General features: G+C 40.9%; 2 protein-coding genes across 2 annotated transcripts in view; both read left to right on the top strand.

The window, feature by feature from the left end:
* The window catches only part of pdlim5b (PDZ and LIM domain 5b), a 34,632-nt gene extending 29,256 nt beyond the window's left edge, over positions 1 to 5,376 (top strand). Inside the window, exons 8-13 of the mRNA XM_082539688.1 lie at positions 1,656 to 1,819; positions 3,033 to 3,213; positions 3,396 to 3,576; positions 3,944 to 4,064; positions 4,138 to 4,253; positions 4,367 to 5,376. Of these exons, the coding sequence (XP_082395814.1) occupies positions 1,656 to 1,819; positions 3,033 to 3,213; positions 3,396 to 3,576; positions 3,944 to 4,064; positions 4,138 to 4,253; positions 4,367 to 4,456 (853 nt within the window). The 3' untranslated portion in view covers positions 4,457 to 5,376. The remainder of the gene's footprint in view (positions 1 to 1,655; positions 1,820 to 3,032; positions 3,214 to 3,395; positions 3,577 to 3,943; positions 4,065 to 4,137; positions 4,254 to 4,366) is intronic.
* Positions 5,377 to 5,775: 399 nt separating this feature from the next.
* Positions 5,776 to 18,016, top strand: part of bmpr1bb (bone morphogenetic protein receptor, type IBb) — a 56,405-nt gene continuing 44,164 nt past the window's right edge. Inside the window, exons 1-5 of the mRNA XM_082539689.1 lie at positions 5,776 to 5,942; positions 8,190 to 8,271; positions 8,509 to 8,570; positions 9,133 to 9,202; positions 12,467 to 12,620. The gene's annotated coding sequence lies outside the window, so the exon portion shown is untranslated. The remainder of the gene's footprint in view (positions 5,943 to 8,189; positions 8,272 to 8,508; positions 8,571 to 9,132; positions 9,203 to 12,466; positions 12,621 to 18,016) is intronic.

Below are 18,016 nucleotides of genomic sequence, written 5' to 3'. Positions count from 1 at the left end.
CTTTGCTTCCTTGCTTGCATGTGTTATCTTTACTTAACTTAACCTTTCAACCTTTCCCTGTTCTCTTCTTTTCTTTAATCCTTTCTCGCGGGGCAAATCAGATTGAACAAGTTGGACCCAGAAGTTATAGGACACAAGTACAACAAGCTGAGAGACTGGCATCATGGCGTTTCAGCACGAGTGCTAAATGTGTAGTAGAAAAGGGTTTGTTTTGCTTAATGCTTTATTTAATTTTGATTTTTGATTAAATTTACATTGTCGGCCTTTGCGCAGCAGCATAGTTGCACCTTTCATTTGGCAAACTCTTTTAAAATGTCCAATTCTAAAGTAACACGAAAACACACTATGTTGCAAAAATAGTTTTAAAGTATATTTTTTCTGGTGACATGTAATTTAAATATGTAAATGATTCATGCATGGAAGTACATGTGTTTGACTGAACATGAAGCACAGCACGATTCTGTAGTGTATAGTATGCGTTTCTGTAGTGAGTTGTTCATATCTGAGCCTCCACTCTTAATCTTATTCCGTATCATTCTGAGCATTTTCTGTGTCTTTTTCTTGTATTTTCTATACTAACCTAAGTGATATTTGTCCACCTTGTATGATTTTACCTCAATAAACTTCTTTCTGTATTGCTCTTGATCTTTTTCCACTCTTTTATTCTTTTATTCTTCTGTGATGGAAAAAGGCACTTTGCCAGTAAGAAATTTCCAGTTTTTGAATGTGTGTGATGTGAAAGAATTTTCTGTACATGAAGAATTTAAATTAAAATTTCCAGTCATGTAATAAAAACTCCACAATTCTGCACCTTGTAGGGCATTAGTTTAAGCACAACACAAATGCTAAATGCTCCAAACCAGTAAAATGACAAAACTTATGCTGCTCACACTCAATCATTTGGAAGTAGCTACGCAGCCTCTTAATTCCTATGGAAGCAGTAAGGATGTTTTGTTTTCTGCAGAACTGTATTGCATTACATTATTCAAAATGGCATCCAGTTTGAAACAGTTAACTATTCTTCATGGTGCTTGTCACTAGAAGAACTTCTCGGTGTAGTTTTACTTGGATTGTTTTTTATGAGTTACTGGTCATTCAAACGGTAACACATTACAGACAGCATAAGACAGAGAAAACACATTGGATTATGATCAAAACTACAGATAAACATAAAACCTCAAGTCTGTTGTAACACATAGACCTAGTTGTTTGATAAGATTCAATGTGATCTGGCTGAAAAATAATCCAGATGTACAAATTGTTAACCTGTTGGAGCAAAGCTGGTCTGCCGAGTGATCGCTAACTGGGATCCCTTGCCGTCTGTCACTGTCTCTCCAACGGTTGCAAGTTTTCTTACATCAAGGTAGACGTGGTTAAAATGGTTCCGTACACACATTCATTTTCAGGTCAAAGAAGACGGTTGATTATGCAAATGTGAGCCAGTGACTCATCATACTGCTAGTCATTAAAGCTTAAGGTGAAAACATGGTTCAGGTCTAACTATAGGTTAGGGCCAAACAAGTAGTAGTTATGGGTTTATACTGCATCAAAAAGTCAATGTAATGTCCTCTGAAGTCATGGAGAAATTACCGTGCACACATGCGTGCGTGTGTTTGTGTGTTGCTGAATTATGACATATGTATATCTGTTTTTAGTGAGTCTGTTGAGAAAACCAATCCCACTGTGCACACCTCACCTGCAGCGAAAACATACTCCAAACCTGCAGTGGCACCCACAAATGGCAAGGTTGTCCCTGCTTCCTCATTTAAAAGTCCTGCAGCCCAGAACAAAGCCCCCTATCAGCCTGGAGCTCCATCAGGTAGAGTAACATCCTGTACAGAAATCCTCCCCTTTCTCTTCCTACTTCTGTTGTTTACAGCCACTTACACGGTTCTGCTTCTGCCTTGAACATAGATCACGTGATGTAGTTGTTGCTTCTAGCCTACAGATGGCAGCACCCATTCATCTTATCTGACACCAAGCTATTTAAGATTATGAGATCCATAACAGCCAGAGTTATTCAGTTAATGTGCTTAGATTATTGGCTTTTCCTAAGATCCCCTTAGCCAAATAGATTGTGAAAGTGATGTTTTATAGGTTTTAGAGGTTTTATTCTGCTCTTTAAATACAGAAAACCCTGGCATGAAAACTTTAGGAAGTAATGCAAATTTTCTTTTTGTTGAAAGGAATCAGCCTGTGATCATTATTATCAATCCAGCTGTATGATAAAAGCATGCTGTCGCACATGAACAGATGCACTGTGCATCCAAAAGTATTTCCCTGGAAGCCTTTAAAAACATCTGCTGAAAGGTTCCTCAGAGGGAGAGAGAGCAGGAGGCGACACAGTGAGGTCTTTGTTGACTGTTATTTATCAGATTAACAAGTGCCTGAGTTCAAGTAAACAAGCACATATCTGTGAAAGGGGGCCAAGTATGTGGAATGTGCCATGCATCATTCAGATTTACAGTGTTTATAAGTTAAATTTATCATTTTCACAATTTAAATTTCTGCACATCATCATCATCACATCAGAATCATTTTTCATTGTGTTTGGATTAAAAGCTTTTCTATGCCTGTTTTCTAAAGCTGTGAGGAGGGCAGAGATAAAATCACAGCCACAAAAACAGACTGAGGTGAAAGAGCTGCTGCCTAAAAGGAAAATATTTTCCCCAGCTTTAAAAGTCTCACTGTCCTTTGTGTTTAAAGACCTAAAAATCTCTTCCAGTAAGAATCAGTTTCTGTTAAAAACCGTTCTGTTTTTCCAGGTGTCTTGGAATTTGTTTGCCTCAGTAGGAAAATCACAGTTGGGTGGCTCTGTCCAAGCCTGATCTGTCATGGTTCAGGCACTGAAGTCATTAAAAAATTCCCATTCCTCATCCGACCACACACACCCCTAACCTCTTCTTTTCTGTTAACTGCATCTAGTAACTACTAGTTGTTTGTTCACTTTCATTTTGAAACATAAACCAGGACTTTATCTTTTTTCTTTTCGTTTTCTTCAGTCATCTGACCCATAGCTTTTTCTCATTTAGGTTTTCCTAAGGGTGGAGCACTTCCTTCATTTGGCAAAATCACCAATCCTGCTCCAAAAGGACCAGACCGCCCCACCCCGCGGCCACATCCTGAGGACCTCAACTCTCTGGTACAGCGTGCTGAGCACATCCCAGCTGGTATGCGGACCCCAATGTGCTGCAAGTGCAACAATATCATCAGGTACGTCAGAAAAACTGCATTCGGCAAAGGAGCTTTGGAACAGTAAAACATTCATCAGCTACATTTACATTTAAATAAGTCTAAAGGTCTGTACAGCCTACAGCTTATTATGCAGAATGTTTATGTAAAACTCCTCAAGTGGTGCTTTGCTTATGTTTATGATCTGTGCTCAATCCCACCAGGGGACCATTCCTTGTGGCCATGGGTATGGCATGGCACCCTGAGGAGTTCAACTGCGCTCACTGCCGCTCCTCCCTGGCAGACCATGGATTTGTAGAGGAGGGGAACAAGGTGTACTGTGTGCAGTGCTATGAGCAGTTCTTTGCTCCCACCTGCGCCCGCTGCCAGCAGAAGATTCTGGGGGTGGGTTAAAGTGTCTTTGTCCGCTTTAACTAGAAACTCATATTACCCTCCACTCTATTCCAGGAAATGAAGCAAACACTGATCAAATCCACTGAAGTGTGTGTGATTGCACATTTAAAAATATACAGCACATACTGTGTGTTGACATATATTCAAAAAAAGAGCTGTAATATGATTGTAGCACATATACATATGTAAGCTGTAGCTAACTTTCCTTAATATTGTTAACTGTGTACAATCATGTGTTTATAGCAGGAGCTGCTATCCATCTGCTAACACTGAAATAGTCACTTTATTTTAATTCAATTTGTCGTGATAAATACAAAAATGATTCAAAAGTGTTTAATTTGATATCTTTTCTCCACAGGAGATCATGAATGCCCTGAAACAGACCTGGCACGTGTCCTGTTTCGTCTGCTCGGCCTGCCACCTCCCAATCAGAGGCAACACGTTTCACATGGAGGACGGACAGCCATACTGTGAAAAAGGTTAAGCGATGTTTTGTAAAGAAAATAAAGACAATGTCTCGTTCAAACAGACTAACATTTGCTGTTCACTCAGACTACTACAACCTGTTTGGGACCAACTGTCATGGCTGCGACTTCCCCATTGAGGCAGGGGACAAGTTCTTGGAGGCTCTAGGATTCACCTGGCACGACACCTGTTTTGTGTGCACGGTATGTTCAGGAGATTAATTCTCTGTGCAACAAGAGCTGGAAATCCACATAAGTAAATACTGCCAATGTCGCATTAAGTAAACCAACTATATTATGTTTGTTTCTCTCTACAGGTGTGCTCTACTAACCTGGAGGGTCAGGCATTCTTCTCCAAGAAAGACAAACCTTTGTGCAAGAAACACGCCCACACCGTCAACATCTGAGCTGACCTTCTGTGAATATACATAAGAGAGAGAGGGGGCATCAGTTTGCAGCAAGTTATATTTCAAGCAAATGTTAAATATGTTCTTGATTTAAACAAAAATAAATAAATAAACTGGATTACTGGCATTCTTTAATAATAATAATATTTGGTCAGAGATTCCACTGTAAGCTTCATTCTGTGCTCTAGTATTGGTATTAGCTATTATCATTAGTTATGTCACATAACTTTTAATAGAATATGCAAGAGTAAATTCAGTGCACTGTTGACTTCTTTGTCAGTTCCGTATCTACACCGATGCATTTTTAATACCCGTGTGGTGGTGGTGGTGTGCTGAAGATGAGAAAAAATTAGTTTACAGGGTTTAAAAATTAAGCTTATTTAACTTTAAATAATAATAAAAACAAAGTATATTTTAGACAGGGATCACTCAGTCTGGCAAAACAATGGGAAATATTATTAATAGTAATTTTTTAGTAAAATCTTTAAATGATGTGCTGTTTAGTTATCACAGTGAAATGAAAAAACCAGGCAGTAACCTATTAAAATGTGCAATTTATATATTGTGCGTTCATTTTATTATTGATGCATCCAGGAGTATTTTGAAAAAACTTGCTAATGTCAAGTGAATAAAGTAGGGACATCCAGCTGTTTCTGTTCATGTTGTAAAGTCTATACTTCAGTAGTTAAATGTTTGAATGAGCATGCTTCCAGTGGTATTGAACCAGCTCCTGGCATTAAAACGCATTTTATTTTTCCTATTTTGTGCTAAACCATTCAATCACAGTTTTGTGGGATTTTCAGGTTACCAAAAAACAATTTTAAAATATATTTTCAAAAGTGGAGTTCTGCTGTCAGGTTTTGGTTTGTTTGTTTTGCACACCTTCTATGCATTCATTGAAATAAAACAGTCCAACATTGGCTGCCATGCATCATTTCAAAACCATGTTATTCAATTCTTTTGCACCGGACGCTAGATCAAAACTGTTGTTGTTTATGCTCTGTTTATGAGACGTTAGATGGACAGAAAGCATTGAGACGAGTGTGTGATGTATCACTGCTTGATATGTGTCTGCTATAACTATTATTATGAGGGGAAGCTTAAGAGGCAGGCAGACGGGCACCATGCACTTAAACTTCAGTAAGAAATTTAAGTAGCTTACAAATGTCTGTATAAGAATTAAAGAAACTATACTTGGTCTTCTGTCTTGTAACTGCTATAGGCTAAAAAGTGTGAGAGATTCAGGAATAACTGAAAACATATCCAGTGATATTCAAATAACTGCAGGAGCTCAGGTTATTGCCATTCTCCAAGACGTCAGAGGTGGGAGCTGTGGGACACGAGATTTAAGCAGCCTCCAAAAACTATCGGTAGCCTACACTTGGAAAACTCCAGACGTAGAGGCGCATGGGCACAAATAAGAGCCCAGAGTAGATCTGAAATCAGGACCGGCTGGGATTTTATTGTGCAGCTTTAAGAAGAGACGGTAAGTATACTTTTGTTGTCTCTGTGGGAGCGCAGTTTCAGCTGCACTGGAAAGTACTCGTGCAGTGGATGTCCAGACTTTCGTCAGTGAAACCCGGAGGGGTCCGTGATTTGTTTTCCGTGCTGCTGTTCAAATGAATTCAGCCGAAATGCTTATTTGGCTCCCTACGAGGGGGGTTATTTAGTGGCAGCAGCTGCGGGCGATCTGCGCGACGCCGGACAGCGTTATTGGTGGAGTCTGTGACGGTGCTGATGATGCTTAAATTGATCGCGGCGGTACATCTTTGATGCCTGATCAGATGGACAATGGCCTCGGAGTTGCGTTATGATAAGAGACAGCTGTTTTAATCCACTGAGTAAAGTTGTTATCAAGGTCTCCCCTGTTAAATTCGACAATTTGGCCAATTTTGCGAAAGATATTCAAAGTTGTTTTCATTGCATTGATTATGACGGTCATCTTCATCACCAGATAAGGTTAGCCCAGTAGTTCACTTATAATATATTATTGGTGCTTAATCTGACTTATTAAACTGATTACATATCAAAATCAAATTGGGTCAACTCCATCAGCTGATAAAGATCATATGATATAATCAAAGTCTATGTAATAATGTAATCACTGTGACTGATTTGATTTGCCACTGTTGTACTTATTGATCAGCTGGGATGTAGATAATGCAAGGGGAATAAAATACGTAGATTTACACTGCCTCTATGACTAGAGGTAGATTGAAGGTATTAACAGTTCAATGCAATTTTACTTATATGCCACGAAATCACAACGACAGTTGCCTCAAGGTGCTTGATATTGTAATGTAAAGACCCTTCAATCAGATAACCAGCTATGAGCAAGCACTTGGCGACAGTGGGAAGAAAAAACTCCCTTTCAACAGGAAGAAACCTCAGGCAGAACTAGGCTCAGGGAGGGGCGTCCATCTGTAGCTGAGGGGAGGAAGACAGGACAAATGACGAGCTGTGGAAGAGAGTCAGAGATAAATAATCACTAATGATTAAATGCAGAGTGGTGTATAAAGACCTAATGAGTAAAGAAGAAATACTCATGGGAATCCCCCAGAAGCCTATACCTATTGCAGCATAACTAAAGGATGATTCAGGGGCACTTGATCCAGCCCTAACTATAAGCTTTATTAAAAAGGAAAGTTTTAAGCCTAGCCTTGAGAGTAGAGTAATGAGAGTGGCTGTCTCCTGAATCCAAACTAAGAGCTGGTTCCAGAGAAAAGGGCCCTGAAACCTGAAGGCTGTGCCTCCCATTCTAATTTTAAATATACCATGAACCACAATTAAGCCAGCAAATCTGAGAGTGAAGTGCTGTGTTGGGATGATATGGTACCATGAGGTCTTTAAGACATGATGGGGCCTGATTATTCAGGAGCTTGTATGTGGGGGGCTGTTCTCTCTGTGAGAGTTCAGTGGCATAGGGTTGATGGAAATACTTGACCACTGAACGGATGACACAAAGTAAACTGTCTATGACATCGTCTCATGTTTACACGACTATCTCTGAGCCCGGTGGGAGCAATACACCTCATTCAGGCCTGTGGTGTAGTCTTGGAACACAGCAGCCCCTCTAACTCTCTACAAGACAGAGAGGCTCTTTGAGGCACAACAGAGTGAGTGTTTATTGGTAATATTAAACTCACAGAGAGTGATCAAACCACCGCCCACCACCCGGTTCTTGCCCTGGCTCTGCCCCTGGCAGGAGTCACGCCTGTCCTTAGGCATGATGGCATGTCAAGTGAGGGTGGCTGGCAAGGCAGCCCTTTGTGGTCTACCGCAGACTCCTGCTACAAGTGTTTCAGTGTGGTGGACTCTCTGGCACTGATGACTAACACAGTGTGTGTATATTCTACTTGTTAGGCCTGTTATGCAGCAGCATGAGGGCTGCCCTGTCTGTGAAAAATGTCAGATGGAGTTCCCACAGAGCTCTGTATGGACTGCAGTGTTGACTAAGAGTAATTAACTAATAGATTTCTTCATCTGGTTGATTGAAACCTTCACGGGTGGAAATGTGTAGCAATGATGAGGAATCACAAGTGATGGATATGTGGCTTTAGACAAATCAGAATTTTAAATCAAATAGCATCATATTTACGTGTGTGGTGCACATAAATGCACAAACACTCCTAATCACTGTGGTTAGATACTGGCCTATGTCTGGATTTGTCCACAGGGCTAAACTTAGCAAGCTGCGACCTTTCACCTCAAGTTTCCTCCCTTATAATTACAGGAAGCAAGGACAGCCAATCCAGGCAGAGATCACTGCCGCATATTAACAAGCTTAATAGGAGCAGTATTTGAGGACCGCACAGGTAATGACCGAATATGTGGGAGGAGGGAGAAGTTTTTACCTATAAAGTTTTGTCAGGACTGCAGAAGAAAAGCAATAATGAAGACTTTAGCTCATCACCTCACACTCATGTAACATGAGCACAGAGACAAATGGAGTATATCGAGATACAAACTTTCAGAGATCCAGTTACAGACAGGCTTTGCTCAATGCCTTTTCCAGCTGCCAGGACTTTATATGTTTTCATCATTTCTTTTAGCTTCTTCTCCTCTGTGTGCACTCCCTGAAGGAAGAGCATCTCACATCAAGAATTTTCCACAGGTATGGCTTTTCCATCTGCCATTCATTCACTCATATTTTGTCCGCTATTGTCTGTCTTCCCATCCTAAAATCTCCGTACTAAGCTTCTCTTTGAAACAGGAACAGTATTTAACATAGGTGGCACCTGGGAAGCTTTTCTCTCAGAAATCTTATCCTGCCTTAGTTAAATTCTTTATTTTAAATGATAAGTTTCTGTCGTCATTACCATTTGTAGATTTTTCCTATTACTCCTCTCTGGATATAATTAACCTGGAAGCACAGGTTACATGTTCCAATCTGAAATAGTCGATCTTGTTTCAGTTAGCTTAGATTCCCCTGGGACTTTGACAATTAATGCTAATTCACAAACACATAAGTACAAATGACCCACTCATCGTTTTATGTAGGGTTGCTGATGAAAGACTAATGAAGATGATGGGAGGTTGCCTGTAAGTTCATATTACTGGAGAAAAATAGGATTGTATTAAAAAAAAAAAGAGCTGACCTGAGTTTGAAATTTAGTCTGCAGTTTTATGACAGACATATGAGCTTCTTCCAGTATTTCCACTTTTATTTCTTCCAGAGAAGGACAAGTGCTGAAGCTCTGGCTGGGCACGGTGACAGGATGCTTTCTGATGCCCTGGGTTTGGATGGTGAGTCACACTCTCATGCACTCTCTATCCATGTGCCTGAGAACATTTCTTATAAATGGAATGACATAGTATCTGTTTATATGCACATGACTGACTGTAAAACCGAGCTCTTTTGTTAAATGGGAACTCACAAATGTAAAGTTGAGTGGTCTAGCTTGAAGCTCCACACCGATAATATTGTGAAGAAAATGTAATCCAAAACTAAAAGCTGTATTGATCACGATAGGCTGTTTTCCTGGAGTTAGAGGTAGTATTTGACAAAGCTCATCGTGTGTGTGTGTGTGTGTGTGTGTGTGTGTGTGTGTGTGTGTGTGCAGTTAGCCTCCAAAGTGGCAGGCTAATTGACTTTCTGCTCGGCCTGTTGATAGGCTATGTAAAATAAACCGCTCTGACTATAATAGAATCCTGTTTTCTCCACTCAAGTTTTGGGTCAGGCTCAGACTCCCTCTACTGACCTGTCTAACTGAAATGAAGATCAACATCTGATATAGTGTAGTAAATTTTAGACACTCTCAGAAACACACCTGAGTAAATTACTAGAGCACTGTATTTATGAATGTACCTTCTCATAAAAATAAGACAAACAAAAAAAAAAGAAAGAAATTTAATTATGGTAACGTTAAGACGATGCTGAAACAAGGAAATAGACACAGAAATCCAAAAATGCCAAATGTAAGTATAAATGAATACCAGAAGAATTCATCAAATCCAATTCAAACAAGTGTATGTCATGTTATTTTCACCCTTTGATTCTGTCTTTGTGTAACCTGCTGTAGCCACAGCTGTAGTCTGAGTTCTTTGGCAGTTGTTTGTCTGTATCACAACTGTGAAAGACACAGTCACAAAACCTTACAGGTGGTTAGTAAAAATGAAGGTGTGAAGATAGCCATGGTCTCACTGATGAGACAAGAGGACCCCTTTTCCACATTCCTTTTTAACTGTGAAGTACAATTTTTACCTCCCAGTATGATTTATCTTTATCCGGTTTACATTCAGCAGCCGCTTTGTTAGGTACACCTGTTCAACTGTTCGTTAATAGATAACAGTTTGTTCTCTACGCACTTTGTTCAGTGCATTTAGGCACTGTGTGTGTGCTTAAATGCACTGAGCTGCAGGTCAAGGCAACCTGCAAGCTGAGCATCAGAATGGGGAAGAAAGGTGATTTAAGCGAGTTTGACCATGCATGGCTGTTAGTGCCAGACTGGCTGGTCTAAGTGTTTCAGAAACTGCAGATCTAGTGGGATTTTCCCATCACTAGGGTTTACAGAGAATGTTCCACAAAAAAGAAAATAGTGAGTGTCAGTTCTCTGTGCAAAAGTACCTTGTTCATGCCACAGGTAAGAGGAGAATGTTCAAACTGGAGCAAGCTGATAGGATAGCAAGAGTTGAAATAACCACTCGTTACAACCAAGGTTTGCAGAAGATCATCTCTGAATGCACAAAACATCAAACCTTTAAGCAGTTGGGCTACAGCAGCAGAAACCACTCTGGGTGTCACTCACTGAGGTGGTGCCCTCAGTACCAACTGAGAACAATATAAAACCCACAATTTACTTGAGCAGATGCTGACCATGCCCATCCTTTTATTACCACAGTGTACTCATCTTCTGATGGATGCTTCCAGCAGGATAATGTGCCATGTCATCAAGCTCAAATCATCTCAAACTGGTTTCTTGAACACGACAATGACTTCACTGTACTCAAATCTCTCCATCGTCACCAGATCTCAATCTAATAGAGTGCCTTTTGGATGGAACAGGAGATTCACGTCTTGCACGTGCAACTAACAAATCTGCAGCAACTGTGTGATTCTGTCATGTCAATATGGACCAAAATCTCTGATGAATGTTTCCAGCAACATCTTGAATCTATGATGCAAAGAATTTTAGCAGTTCTCAAGACAAAAGGGAGGTGTACCTAATAAAGTGTCCGGTGAGTGTATAAAAACATGTAATACTCTTTCAGGATGGATGCGGTCTGAGAGCTCAGTGGCATTATGGAAGGTCATCTTGTGATTGATACTTCTACATATTTTCCTGCATAAAAAATATTTCAGCCTACTTGCATAGTGCATTTCAGCAATATAAACATATAGTAGCTCATGAATACATTTTTATATCTTTGCATCTTGGTTTCAGCCCTGAGTTGGCTTGTTGCATCGTTTAATTAGCATTCCTTTTACATTAAGCAACATTGAGCGTGCCACTGCAAGACCCGTCATACACAGCAAAATATGCTGATGCAGCTCCAAACCTGGAGTCCTTGTTTCAAGTGGTGTTCAGTCAGGGAGCTGAACCTGTGCAAGACTGTGAAAAATGGACTTCCTGCATGTAGAGAGGTCAATAATAGCCTGTATATGTGGGAAAGGATTGCTTGAACTCCTTCTGCGACAGTGACCTGCTGTCCGGAAAGAAAAGCGTCCTGAAGCCAAACGCCAGTTTGAGTTGGAGAGTAACTCACACCCATAAAGAATGTCAAGAATCTGTGTCTTAAAGTTCACAATGTATCACCATTTGCTGCTGGATCCTGGCAAATAAAAGACAGCTGTGTGAGTCTGCGTGGGTGGAAAAAAAGATGATACTAAAACAAAAAAATTACAGTTATGCAAATATTTTCTCCATTTTTGTGTGTATATGGTTCACATGTAAGTTCACACAGCTGATATGACACTGTCAGCACTTTCACCCACACATACAAGTCTGACACGCTGGCAGCTCGACAGCCTATAATTACACCCTAACTTACTGGTTTATTAAGAAAATACAGGTCAGCCGAGACCACCCAGAAACACAGTACGAGTCACCTGTTTCCATCGTGAGGGAACTTCGCTGTTTCACTTCAGCACCCAGCTGTGGCTCACTGTAATTTTGCTCATACAATATTGTCTCAAGGTCTCTGAAATATGTTTCATGGCGCTTGCCTTCTTTTCCTGAGAAGTTCATATTTCCTTATATGTGTATAAAGAGCGGGCTCTGCCTTTCACCTCGTTCAAAACATGTCACCCTGATCTCATTTGACAGTTTGATCTTTCAACATACTAATCTGAAAAGCTTTGTTCTACGGTCCTCAGCATGTCTGCTCTGCTGTCGACCTTTTTCTGCACCACGTCTGATTAATAGGAAGCGACAGTGAGTGCCAGTCAGACTGCGAGAGGAGATGGAGAAACACATGAAATCAATTTCTGTCTCATGCGTATTTTTCCTGCTTCCCAGCCCTTGATGACAGATTGCAAAATGGGTTTTGTGTGTGTCTTTTGTTTTCCAGCAGGTTTGGGAGAGGGCAGAGGGTATTCAGAGTCATACCTGTGAGGCAGTCTGCGAGGAAATGTGCTGACATCAGAGATTTGCATTTTAAAGCCAGGGGATAGAAGAGGAGGATACTTCAGCAGAAGAAGCTGAGTTTGCATAGATCAGATCAGGTGAGTCTGTATTCAGAATGACTTCTCATATCAATGCTAATCTGTTAATTAAAGACCCAGTCTCATCCTGGAACATACGGTGAAGAATGAAGCGCTCTGTGTGCCGATGATTAAAAATAGCATTACCTTGAACCGCACGAGAAGATCCTGCCAAGATAAAGTGTTCCGCATTTGTCAGTCGCGTTCACAGCGTTTGGAGATTAATTGTTCACTTCACCATGTCGTCAGCTTCTGTTGTGATGTTTGGATCCCAGCTGCTCGCTCTGCTTTATTTGGAAACAAGCACACACATACATTGTCAGACACGACACACGGTGGATTCCCTGACAGGGTTTGGGATTAGTCGTGAGATTAGGGAATGAGCCAAAAGAGGTAACAGGTGACAAACTCGTGTCAACACTTCATGAAAAGCACTATAACCTCAGATTAAATAAACTACTGCAGCAAACAAAAGGTGAGTCAAGTTACTGTATGTTGCATGAGAGCAGGTACAAGCTGCCAAGCCTCGTTTGCTGAATATGTCTCTGGTGGACAGTTACACTTCAATGACACCTGTTGTCCTTTGTTAAAACTGTTTGCATTTGTGTTGAGCTGATATGGTTTTCAAGGCTTTCCCAACTTTTTTTCTTTTTTTTTTGTGATCTGTTTTCCAGAAGAGATTATTTGTTCTGTGTGGAAGTTTATCGTGTATCACGTTACTCTGCAAATCTTGAAATTTTAACCGTTAAACCTTTTACAGCTACTCGCTGGCATTCAGCCTAATTTGACTCACCCAGGTAGTGGTGTTTGCAATTGCGATTAAGTTACTTGTTTTCTGTATTTGCGGCAAAGATGACTGATGACATCAGTGAAAGAAAAGCTCCAGGCTCCTCTAAATAAATTAGTTCAAGTTGCGTTGGGTCTGCCCTCAAGTGACGATATGGGAAACAACTAAAGCGACGCCTTTGGAAGACTCGTTGTTTTAAATGTGACTGCTTAGTAATATCAGCATATTTATTTTAGCCACCCAGCCTCACTGGCAACTCTGTGTGTATTTCAGTTCCAACTGTGGTCTAAAAAAAGACTTGATACAGACTCAGTGGAGAGTATGTCCTGCTTTCTAAATTAACGTCCAAGGGAAACACATTTTGGCCACATCAATCTTTCATTATTCTTTCATCTTTACTTACGGTTGTATCCAGACTCAGAAGAGACCGGCCTCTCTGCTTTGCTTTCCAAACCTCTTCTGTAGCTCTGAGAATTTTACGTAGGGCAGAGGCTGGATCAAATGACAATGCAAAGAAAGAGAGGGAGAGCAGAGAAGCTAGCTAACCTGCTACACGCTGGATTGTTATTGCAGGTGTTTAAGAGAAGTTACAGCTGTTAATTTATTCTGTGTGGTGACACATGTGGAGCTGCACGCACCAATGTTGCTGTGCCACAATGCACAGATCACATTTTAAGGATCAGGAGACGGTTACTTGGTTTCTGTACTCTACTGCTTCAACCTTTTTACTGACCTTGTTACTGTATGCATGTAGACGTATAAGGAATTCATGGTTAGTTTCTTTCTTGCTGTCAAATTCACTCATAGGCAAGATACTTTGCATCTGTTTGTAAAGCATTGAAAATGTGCAATCTGGGACATTTTGTGCGGTCTGAAAGCATGTTGGATCCACACACTCGTATGTGGGTCTGATTTTGTTAACTCGATTAACTTTTTTTCTGTTTAAAGAACCTAACATTTATACCTGATCTTTGTCTGATTTCAGCATCAGCTGCTTCAGTTTAGGGTTATGCAAAAGATGAAATAACTAGTTAAGTTTGAGTGACTAACCTGCAAGACTGTATCATGAAACAAGTGCAACAGTTATGTGTTTTAAACAACCACCTACATGATTGGTCATTTTTTCATAGGATCAAACCGAAAGCTCATGTTTTGAGAATAAAACATGAAGAAATTGGAAAGTCAGTAACTTTTTTCTCTCTGATGCCAACGTAAAAGGTAAGCTGAAAATGCCCGATTTTAAAAACGCTAATAATGTAGGCACACACACAGGCCTTTTTACTTCATTACATAAAGTGGTCAAGATGCTGGGTGGTGCCCACTGTTTTTTTTTTTAAAACCTATGTTTGTTTTACTTTTTGGAAGTGCTACAAATTAAGCAGTTAGAAGCTTTGGGTGGACAATTCTATGGGAGTACAAGTGGGTGAGAGGGAAGGCGGGGGTGGGGGAGCTTAAAGAAAAACCTCAAATGTGAAAACGACTGGAACTCCCAGGGTTTTCAAAACAGAACTCAAGATTTCGTTACACATACCTGGACAACTGAGGGCATGGAAAAAAAAACCCCTTCCATATGCACTCGACAGCTGGGCTGGTCAGAGAAATAAGACGAATAATGTAAACAAAATAGAACAGAGAGGACTCCCGGCCAACAGAGGCAGCACGTGTCAGCTTCAGAAATATGCAGAGCCACGGTCATCAATCACGGACAGGAGTGCCACAGTCACATTGACAGCTTTGGACAGAGAGGAGACAGAGTTTTTTTGGCCACTGTCTGTGTGTGGACTGAACTGTGGTCGCTGTTTCCCAGATCTGCCTCCAGCTTCATGATTCAGGTCTGACTGGGATTCATCCAAAGCACTCAAGACTGACTGATGATGGGGCATCGCGGCAAAACAGTGTCAACAAGCGAATAAAGTTAATGGTCTTAACTTGTCAATAAGGCCTGTTGGCAAAGCTCATAGAGGTCCTCCTCAGTGTTGTTTTACTAGGTTTCAGTGTTGGTGTAAGCTGCACATCAGGACTGTACTGTGGGAATATTCTCTCGCTCTTGTGGGAATATGGTGGCTTGACAGTGGTAATAGTATAACTGCAAGCAGTAAATTGGCCTAAACCAAGCAAAACAGAGCAAAGGGAGAGAGACAGTCTTTAGGGGCAAAGCTGGAGTTTAGTCCCTAAAATTGAACCTTCCCCAGGGTTTCATCAGAAGGATGAAGGATGTTGGGATAGAAGATGGGGGTTGAGAGATGCTCTGGCAAGGACAAAGCCCTTAGGGTTTTCACTCAGAACAAACTTTGTCTGTTCCAACATGTTTGGAATGGTACATTCTGTTGTTTGCGTGCATGTTTGTCAAGTTTAGTACAAGGGGTTAGTACAAGTGAAGTCCACTACATGAATAAATTTGAAAAAAAGAAGGAGGATCATCATTGCAACTTAGTGCTGAACATATGTTGCGTTTGCTGCTGCTTTTTTGTAGCATACTAAATGTTTTGTAGCTTCTGTTTGTCCCTTCTATAATAGGTACAGTTTTAATTACCAGGTTGATGATTGAAAGGATCGCTTGCATGTGCATCTGTAGAGATAGCTGTCTAATGGCAGTAGTCATCAATACATTCCAACTACTCTGGTTATGTGATTTAGTGGCAAACTGTAATTCAAACTCAAGATATGAAGCATCATACCTGTCTTTTATCATCTGACAAGGGTTCCCCTTCACCAAAGAAGCGAAAACGCGAAGGAAAAAGAAAACGTGATGCACATCTGGAGAAAATATCATCCTTTTCCTACTCAAGTTAACCCTCATGTCCTGAACTGAAATCATGGCACCGACACACGACGCACTATTTATGTTCCTATTTTCCTATTTTAGTTAGAAGACCCAAATGCCATGTTGCAATACTATACTGCTATGGTAGCCAACGTTTCAAATGCAGGTTTGACGGGTTTGTGAGTTTACACTATATCCAAAACCTAGTGAGGGTTTACTCATCTTTGCCAGTGGGTGGCCGTAGCTCAGGCGTAGAGCAGGTCACCTATTGATTGGAAGGTTAGTGGTTTGATCCCTGGCTTATCCAGTCTGCATGTCAAGAGTGTGAGTGTGAATGTAGTTAGAAAGCACTCAGTTAAGAGAAAGTGTGTGATTGGGTGACTGTGGCATGTTGTATAGAGCACTTTGAGTAATCTGGTAGAGTTGAAAAACACTATATAAGAATCAGTCCATTCACTGTCTAAACAGAGTTTTGTCATGTGTGTCTGCAACTGGCCCGTGGCTGCACACAACTTACACGTGGCCCACATACTGCAAAGAATGACGGCCCTTTGGTGGCCCAGACCAGGTTTGCCAGAGATAATCCACACATGGGCCAGCAAAGGACCACCAGTGTGTCTGCAACTGGCCTTGTGCTGGCCCATGTGTGGCCCACCATTGGCAAACCAGATCTGGGCCACCAAAGGGCTGTCATTCTTTGCGGTATGCGGGCCATGTGTAAGCACATTGTGTGGGCCAGATCTGGGCCATACCAATTTTGCTGACTAACAGCAGCTAACAGAGGCTAAGGGCAGGAAAAACAGCAGCGCTTACCATAAGAAAAGTTCAGGATATCCTCAGCAAGCGGACAAGAATTTGTCAGAGCCTTATTAACTCTTCGACTTGTTTTGGACTCTTTTAACTAAGTTTGACAGTCTCCTCCAGAGTAAATAAACACTGACACATACTGATAGCTGAGGTAAACAGAAGATTGATATCCTACACTAACAGAAACCACCATAGCTACGATTATGCACTTGAAATGGGAGGGGTAAGAAAACAGATCTCAGATGACCGCACATCTAGTGGTGATATTTTACACAATGTAAATCGAAGCAATTTTTCCAGTCACACCATGATTTAATTCATTCATGTGATGGTAAATTCATACATAATACTTAAAATCAGACTTTGAAGATTAAGTTCTTGCTATAGATCTCTTGTTTCACTTTATATGTTGCTGCAGAAACCTAATCAGGCTGTAATTGTCTTACGCAGATGCGCAAGTTTATATTGGGGACCCAGTACAAATAGAGTTCATGGCCATCTCAGTCCCCTGTGAATTCAAAGGATGGATCACTGCGTCCAATCGTTTCTTTACCCACTGTCTGTCTTCATTAGATACGGAGTGACAGGACAGCTGTTTCTATGTCTGGCATGTATAACTCAGTGTGCCGTCTCCTTGCTTTGACATTGAACCATAAAGAAGAATCATCACCAGTGAATCCGACAGACTTTGATCACAAGCCAATCCAATGAAGGTGCAGGATTGATGCCTCATGTGAAGGAGAAAGTATGCCATGCTGAAAACTGTGCAGTGTGTGACACAATTGTACAAAACTTATCTGCACAGTGGACTATGAATTGGCTGATGTAAAATAGCTTACAGTATTACAGTAAATTGCCAATCAAAACCAAGGACACTGCTTTTCTGCAGTGACACACACACACACACACACACAAATACAGCAGCAATTATGACTTCATCCTGAAGGCCAACAACCACAGATTAGTGTCATAAACAAACAGAAGCCATAATGAGACTGAAGTTGGTCACCATGATTGTTTACATTCCTTTACACAGAGCCTTCAAATGCAAACTGCAGA

The sequence above is a fragment of the Aulonocara stuartgranti genome (assembly GCF_965226115.1).
Source record: "Aulonocara stuartgranti genome assembly, chromosome: 7".
Classification (NCBI taxonomy): Eukaryota; Metazoa; Chordata; class Actinopteri; order Cichliformes; family Cichlidae; genus Aulonocara; species Aulonocara stuartgranti.
The sequence above is the reverse complement of the archived record's forward strand: the minus strand, read 5'-3'. Positions and strand labels throughout refer to the sequence as shown.